General features: G+C 37.2%; 2 protein-coding genes across 2 annotated transcripts in view; both read left to right on the forward strand.

Moving 5' to 3' along the window:
* Positions 1-6,714, forward strand: part of LOC121628706 (B-cell receptor CD22-like) — a 46,613-nt gene extending 39,899 nt beyond the window's left edge. Inside the window, exons 5-8 of the mRNA XM_041967936.1 lie at positions 5,455-5,715; positions 6,308-6,395; positions 6,498-6,534; positions 6,644-6,714. Coding sequence (XP_041823870.1) covers positions 5,455-5,715; positions 6,308-6,395; positions 6,498-6,534; positions 6,644-6,697 — 440 coding nt within the window. The 3' untranslated portion in view covers positions 6,698-6,714. The remainder of the gene's footprint in view (positions 1-5,454; positions 5,716-6,307; positions 6,396-6,497; positions 6,535-6,643) is intronic.
* LOC121628709 (B-cell receptor CD22-like) lies at positions 3,760-5,443 on the forward strand. Its single transcript, XM_041967939.1, has 4 exons — positions 3,760-3,836; positions 4,144-4,245; positions 4,361-4,771; positions 5,064-5,443. Exons 2-4 carry the CDS (start codon positions 4,158-4,160, stop codon positions 5,384-5,386), a joined length of 822 nt encoding a protein of 273 aa, XP_041823873.1. The 5' UTR covers positions 3,760-3,836; positions 4,144-4,157; the 3' UTR covers positions 5,387-5,443.
* Positions 6,715-8,310: the final 1,596 nt, after the last annotated feature.

Here is an 8,310-nt window from a genome sequence, read left to right on the forward strand (position 1 = left end):
CAACTGCGGTTTTTAGCCGGCTAACAGCGCACCTTAGCTTTTGCCCACCGACCTTCATTAGCCAGTTAGCTCACTTTAGATCCAAGTTGGCTCAGTTAGCTCTTAGCTACAGGCAGCTCAGAGTTTCATAGACGTCAATCATCCACCCCCACGCTCACAGCCCCACTCTCAGCTCCGCTACTTTGCCCATGATGTATCTTGATAAGGAGATGTGGAAAAGTTGAACCTCAGGCAAAAATGTCTCTGGACGCTGACTTGAATAATAAAAAGAAGTTTATTACAAAAGTTCAGACATCAAAACAGATTTCTGCAGAAAAATCTGGAGGTCCCAAAACCAGAACGAAGACCCAAAGACCTGATGTACAGTTCTGTCTTATATATGGTTTAAACAAAGAAAATTCCTCAGTCCTGTATCCTCCAATCACAGAGTTTGCATATAGGATGTTCGTGTGCGTAGAAGACATGTTCGTGTGTGAATCCAGTCTGTAGGACAGAGAACCTTATATGGTAAATCTTGAGTGTGTATCATAAAAATGCTATGCTTGGATACCTCACCCATGTTTGTATTTTCCAGGAACGGTAGCAGGCGTGACGCTGCCAAGATGGCGACAATTGGAACGCCCAACGAACTTCACTTCTGCTCTTCAGAAAACTACAGGTGACGTCACAGAGGATCCGCCATCTTTTAAATACAGTCTATGTCCATGACACAAAATGTAGAGTATGTGGTTGTTGGTGGCTTCTTTTCCTGCACTGTTTCGCTCATGGTACCAACTTTAAATTTCAAACAGGGCAGAACTTGCTAACATTGTCTAATTGTTAATATAGCACAGGAATTAAGGCACATAACTCAAATTTATAGCACAGCAATCAAAAAAGGTTTCATTTCAGCTGAATCTGCATTTCCCATGAACCTTTGTGATCCAGATATGTTGAGTTTTGAAAGTAGCCCCACCCCCTCTGACAGAAACGTAACATGTTCAGTTGTCTTTGCTAATCATTTTTATTACACTGCACGATATACAGGATTATTAGAAACACCTTATTTGTTATTTAGTTTTGTTTTATACTAAACATAAAATGATAATTAATCAATGCGAAAAGTTTATGTTCAAATAAAATCTGGGCTAAGAGCGCAGCTAAATTGCAGGCTAACTGGCAGCAGCAAAGTCCTAAACTTCTGTCCTCCTGGGCGAGCGTCATTGTGCATCCTGTGTCATCTTCACTGTGGCTGCTGATTGGCTCTAATGTAAACATGGTGCCGAAAGTCAGCCTCATGGTTTAACTCTTCACCTGACTGGTCAGCACAGTTGTCTATCATGGAGATTAAGGTTTAAAAACCAGTCTTGGAACACTGTTTTGCCAAATGCAATACATTTAACTAGTCTATGACAAGACATGAAATTTCAGACTTTGTTAGAATCAGTAAAATGAATTGATGAGATCATTCTAGACACATACATTAAAAAATAGTTTTTAAAACATGAATATTTGAGGGTGATGATCTCCTAACACCCATACTTTCACCAGGCCTTCAAGACATTTTTCTCCCAAAAAAGGGTTCTCTGCATTACAGGGATTCCTATAGGAACCCTTATTCTTACAGAGAACCCTTGATAGACCCTTTCAATGAAAAAGTGTTTTCAGATGCAAGTGGTTCTGGGTATGACCTCTGTCTGCTCTTCACAGAGAACTCTTTTGGAACCCTTATTTCTAAGAGTGTTTAACTCTAAAGAACATCTTTGTTCTTTTAAAACAACCTGAAGATTTATTTAAACTTTTATCCAAGAACAGGACTCTGCCAAAATGCATCGTTTGTGGTAAAATGCTGGCTAATGAAAGCATAAAATCAAGCATGGTTTCAGCACAGGGAGGGTCAGGGGGTCCATGGCTTTTTGGCAGTTGCATGAAAGGGCTCTTCCAGGAAGATAAGGTTGGAAACCATTGTTGTTTTAGACTATGCTGACACCTTTATATGCATGCTTCATCATTAGTGCTCAGTCACCTTTGTCTTTTTATTAATTTTTATATTATATTTTTATATTGTCTTTATATTAAAAAAAAATTAACCAGTTAATCTCACAATTTTCTGATATTAATCGTGATTAATCATGATTACATTTTGTTGCATTTTTTTATTAAAAACACAAGACTTGCAACGGATTTCCGCAAGCAAAAGTAATTATGTTATGTTAATGTAGAATAAACACAAAGTTTCTGTAAGCTTGAACAGTTTATCTCCTGTGATGTAGTAATCATTTGTCAACAATGACTAATACTCTTCTTAATAATCCACCCAGGCCTAAAGGGTAAAGTGCAGGAATAAAAAACTAAAAAGCTTAATAAAATAAGACATCAGCCAGCTTACAAGGCAATACAATCTGAAAATAACATAATTTATGAATGAGACTAACTACAGTATTTGTCCCATAATCATGCTTTTTTTTTTTTTTATAAAAAGACAATGCAAACATAACAGAACATGGAGAAGTGTTGCTTCTATGTTAACTGGCCGAAAATATTTAGCTATCCAGGTAACTAATGAAGTGGTTATTTTTTTTCACTCACGGGTTTTGTTATGCAGCCTCGAGTACCACGCTCAAGCAGTGTTGTTTGGTGAGAATTACATTCAGTTGGATGCTTTGCTTTTAGTTGATAAGTCAGCGATTAACTGCTTCTATGGTAACTACATTCGGCTTTGCAAAGTCTGCAGATTACTTTTGTTTTATCTAAAGTGCCATCTGGCAACTTCTTGAAGTGGAAGTTTCCACCCAAAAGTCCTTCGTTGTCATCTTTACCCATATTTTAGTGACTGTCTAAAGAGCGGTTTGGAGGATGCTACCACAGAAAGTGAAAATAAATAAATAAATAAAATCCAGCTTCTTCTTCTTCTTCTGCGTTTTCTTATCTTTATTTAATGGCAGGTCACAAATAACTTTTATGTGCATACCACCACTGGCTGGAGGGGGAAGCAGAGGATGTCTCAGGGTGTCCTGGTGTGGAGGGAGATGAGGCTGTGTTTAGGTCCATGACTGAGCTGCAGGGTGACAGGAAAGCTGTGGGTTTGTGTAGTGTGTGTGGTCTGTTTGACTGGAGACAGGGGGGGGTGTAGCTGAACATTTTCCTCAACATAGCACTCAAATTGAAGCTAGTATCAAATTTATTTGTGAGTACTGACATTTTCAGACATTATGTTGAGCTGAAGCCTGTCCCAGATACGAATGAGAAGCAGAGTACACACCACACAGTCCATCACAGGAGTGTTTCCACTCTACAAGTGTAACAAAACACATGGTGCTGTGGGAGGATGGGTGTGATGAGAAGAGTATCAGAGAGAAATGCTAAAATGTGATCTAATAGTCGTGTAAAAACCACAATAACAAGTACTATAAGTAAATAGAGGAAGTTGGTCAGTTGGGCTCATATACAAGTGTTGCTGTTTTTTTCTATCATGAGAACTTTTTATGTTTTAAAGATTTTTTTAAATTTTTCAGAAAAACACCTGACAAAACTAACAAAAAACAAGCCATACTAAAACACATCCTTTTTCATGTTGCATGTCTAAATATTGAGAAGATTAATGACAGTGAAGCATGAAAAATAAAACATCTTGTGAGAAATGAGTCATTCACACTAATGAGCTGAAGATGCTGCAGTGAGGCGACTTCCTCTTTACGTGGGTGGAGCAGGACGGATGAAGACAGACTAAAACCAGATATCTCTGAGCTTTCACAATATTTTTTGCTTTTAAAAAGAGAAGTTGGTTATTTGTGCTGCTGCTCATCAACAGAGAATCTACTAGTTATCTGTTCCTAAAACTATACGACTTCGATTCGGTAAGAAAACATCACACAGAAATTGATATTTTGATATTGATGTTGAATTGATTTATTCATTATTCTCATTCTTCAGAACAATACTTTATTTTATTAGAGTCTGTTGGTTTCATCTCAGTTAAACGTTGCTGAAGTTCTTAGTTACTAACAAGGTAAACGCTGCTAAATGGTAAATTCTACCATAGACAATATTCAATATCTGAATGTTTAAAGTTATTATATTAAAGAAAAACAACCTATATTCTGTATTTGATATTTTCTAATAAAACACTTAATGGGAATGTTTGTTTATTTTCTCTTTTTTCAGCTCCAACACAAGAGATGAAGGAGGAATGTGGGAGTTTCATGGCGGCCCTATCTGTGAACGTGGTGACAGTCAACATGTTACTGAGTGTCTTCTTTCTTTCAGGTGAGATGTTTGTTCCTCACTTTCATTTGGAGACATTAATAGAATTATTTACACTTTAAAATATGAATATTGTTCCACATGTAACATTTTGATCATCATTAATCTGGTTTTACAGGTGTTTTTGCTGGTTGTGATGAGAACAAAGTTCATCTCTTCATCACTGCACCAAAGCAGATGGAAGCACTGAGTGGATCTTGTTTGCAAATCCCATGTAGCTTTAGAGATAAACCAGGAGAAAAGGATGAAAGTCAAACAAGAGAAATGTTTGATGGCAGCAGAGAAACTTTTGGGGTGTGGCTTAAAAGTGAACCAAGCTATGGAAATAATCCATCTAATATTATTTTTAACAGCAGTAAGTCAGAAAATTCCTTTAAAATGAAAATAATTGGAAACCTGAGTCAGAAAAACTGCACCACTTTGTTTTATAATTTAAACTCAAGTCAGTCAGACACATACTTCTTCAGGATTGAGAACAAACCGTTCAAGGGAACAGCTTCTTGTGATCCTGTTAATATAACAGTTAAAGGTGAGAGTTTTATTTTTATTAGTCTGAAATAATGTTCTTATGAGTAAAGAAAAGAATTATTAGTGATTTTGCTGTAAAACTACAAACTTCATGAATATAAACTTCATTGTGAAATGAAACATCTACTGTAGGATTATTAACATCAATAAACATTAAATTTATTTATTTCTGTTGTTTAATTCGTTAAATGTGAAATTAATATCGGGAAGAATTTCTTTAAAACATCCATCACCCGAGATTTTAATAAATGTTCTGTCTTACTGTGTAAAATGTGTTTAATATGAAAACCCAGATTCTCCTCAGAGACCCAGAATAGAAATCTCAGGTGATGTGAAGGACCTGAAGGAGAAGGAGTCTGTCACTATAACCTGCTCAGCTTTCACTCCCTGTCCACACTCCCCTCCTGAACTCACCTGGAATCTCCAACAAGACTCTCACAGACAAACAGAGGAAAACACAGATGGAACCTTTACAACTAAAATCCAGCAGAACATCACTCTGTCACACACACATGATGGATACACCATCACATGTTCTGCCAGATATCCTGTGGATGGAGGAAAACGTGTGAACACATTAGAGACAGAAGAGACTCTCAGTGTTTCATGTAAGTGATCCTGTCAGCACATCATGGTTCAGCTGCTTCTGATCAATAAAGTTCATGTGTGTCACATTTTCCTCAGATGCTCCTAAAGACACCTCAGCATCCATCAGTTCATCAGGTTTGGTGTCAGCAGGTAGCTGGGTGAAGCTGAGCTGCTCCAGCAGAGCCAAGCCTCCCGTCAGCAGCTTCACCTGGTTCAAGATCAGCACAGAGGGACCCGTTAATGTGTCTGAGGGACCGGTTCACAGCTTCAATGCAACGGATGGAGGAGTTTATTACTGTGTGGCTGCAAATAAACTGGGAAAGCAGAAGTCCCAAGAAATCCGTCTTAATATTAAAGGTAAACAGTTAATTTACTGCAGTCTCAGTCATGGCTGTTTCAGTTTTGTTGAACAGAGGAACCCGTTAATGTGTCTGAGGGACGGTTTACACAGTTAACATCACCAACATGGCTGATATAGAAAGTTACTTCTGTGTGGCTGCAAATATTCTCGGGATTCAGACGTCATCATGGTTTCATTTTAAAAATGAAGGTAAAAGCAGAACTGAACTGATTCATGTCATGTTGTAGTTTTTCTTTTCTAATTCTTTTTACATATTTGGGTTTTGTTATCATGTAAGTCATTAATTCAAAGTAAAAGATCCAACTATAACTGTTTAGTTAATTATTCTGAGGTGTGAGAACTCAGTCATGTAAAAACATCTGAAAACATTTCAGCTGAGTCAGTTTAACTTTTGATGTTTCATGTTTCACATTTAATTCAGTTTATGAAGAATTTCTTTACTAGTTTAGTTTGTGGTTTATGACATCAGAGTTTAATCAGGACATCAATTTAGATTTGACTTGTCTGCAGTCAGTAGGAATTAAAGTTAATGATGTTTTGAAGTAGAACATTTTCCACTAAGGAGAAGGTGACTCTGTCTCTTTACAGACATTCAGGAGTTTGGGGCTGTTGTCTACGTTACAGTGAAGATCCTGCTAATTGTAATGCTCTACAGTACAACCGCCATCTTTGAATGGTGAGACAAACTGTTCTATGATATGAGACTTTGCAGCTGGAAACCAGTTGGTCTCTTTTAAATGTCAGAGTTTAACATCTGTCTCATGTCTTTTTCTTTCAGCTGGATTAGATCAAGATTCTCCAACAAACCAGAGAAGGTAAGCTGCATATATAAACATGTATAAAGCTCCTGTTGGGAAACAGTTTGAGCTGCAATAAATTCCCTGCAGAGCACCAACATCTCTCTGTGCTGTTTCATTTCCACAGAATGTAGAAGAAGCAGATTATGTCAGCAGGGTGATCCACATTCAAGCTTCATGAGCCACAAAGAAGACGAGGAAGATGTCAAGTTCTCTGTTAGAGGAAGGATTTCTATTCTGTCTTCTTTATTTCTGCATGAACATGTGTTATGTGGTGAAATATGATATTTAAATTATTCTGAAAAGTGATCTCAGTTCTAATTTCTAGTTAAACTTAATCATTGGTCGTCATTCTGGTTTGTCTTGTTTGACTTGCTGCCTCATTTTGTGCTGTTTGTTCTGCTGATTTGGCTTCGACTCAAGAGTCCAGCAGGTGGACTGAACACTGGACTCACTGGTTGCTACAAACACACATTATAACTGTATTGTTCAGCTACACTGTGTGACTACAACATCATATAATGACAACAGGTGTGTTTGTATCACAACATGTCATAGATTTCCTTCACATGTCAGAGCTGTTTGTTTGAAAATGACTATGACTCTCTTTTGTTATATGGTCTCATTCAGACTAGTTTTTATTATATTTATCTGAGTAAATTATCTTCTGATGGTCTGACATCATCCATCTTTGTCTCTGATGTACATATACAAATATTAAACATATGCAGGACTATATATAACATCTGTTTTCAGTGCTATGCTGTTCATCAGCTACATGTGTGAAAACACAATCATGTTTGTAATGTCAGTATTGTTATAAATGTAACATATAGAATGATTTATTATTGTGTCTATAACAGATTAATAAGTCACCTGTTGACCTGATGATGCCACACATTGGTGAATTCTTCTTTTACAGGATATGAGCAGTAATAATGAAGATTATTTCTATAATATCTCATGTGATATCTGATGCTTTGGTGCTGCTGTAGGTTGTTATTAGCAGCAGGTGGCAGTAAGGGACCGTCTCTAAAGTGTCTTGTGGATGCTTCTGTGGTGCTGCCATAAAGGATCCTCTTGTTTATTTTATCTGATGTATGATGCACTCTTTATCTGTGAGCTGTAACTTCCTGGTTTGAATAAATAACTCTGAAGAACATCTTTGTTCTTTTAAAACAACCTGACATTTTATTTCAACTTGTGGTTTTATCCAAGAACAGGACTTTACCAAAATGTATCGTTTGTGGTAAAATGCTGGCTCATGAAATCAAGCATGGTTTCAGCATGGGGGGTCAGGGGGTCCATGGCTTTTTGGCAGTTGCATGAAAGGGCTCTTCCAGGAAGATAAGGTTGGAAACCACTGTTTTACACTATGCTGACACCATTTATATGCATGCTTCATCATCTGTGCCCAGTCACCTTGAATCTTTTTACCATTGTTCTCTGCATTGTATATAATTTCTTACCCAGCACACATCATCATGCTTTATTATCACCTGGCCGTCACTGATCCTTGAAAGAAAACATCACTGGCTAATTTTAGGTTACAAAACTCTATTGGGTAAAGTCTAATTATATTTGGGAAGTTTCTTAATACCAACCAATAATTTTTATGTGCATTCACTTCATTCAGGCTGCTGCTTTGTAACGTATCAAAAGTTTCTACTGAAATTAGTAGAAATGCATTTTCTTCTGATGCACCTTGGTCCTGGAGCACCCTCCGGGACCCTTTAAGCTCCGTAACTTTGCCTTTTTTCATCAGTTTAGGGAGGTAAATGAGCTTTATTAGGA

This window comes from Melanotaenia boesemani, chromosome 18 (assembly GCF_017639745.1).
Source record: "Melanotaenia boesemani isolate fMelBoe1 chromosome 18, fMelBoe1.pri, whole genome shotgun sequence".
NCBI classification, from domain to species: domain Eukaryota; kingdom Metazoa; phylum Chordata; class Actinopteri; order Atheriniformes; family Melanotaeniidae; genus Melanotaenia; species Melanotaenia boesemani.

Coding starts and splice junctions, on each gene's coding strand:
- LOC121628709 (XM_041967939.1), top strand. CDS start 4,158: ATGAAGGAGGAATGTGGGAGTTTCATGGCGGCCCTATCTGTGAACGTG. Junction 4,246..4,360: donor GAGTGTCTTCTTTCTTTCAG/GTGAGATGTTTG, acceptor CTGGTTTTACAG/GTGTTTTTGCTGGTTGTGAT. Junction 4,772..5,063: donor TGTTAATATAACAGTTAAAG/GTGAGAGTTTTA, acceptor ATGAAAACCCAG/ATTCTCCTCAGAGACCCAGA.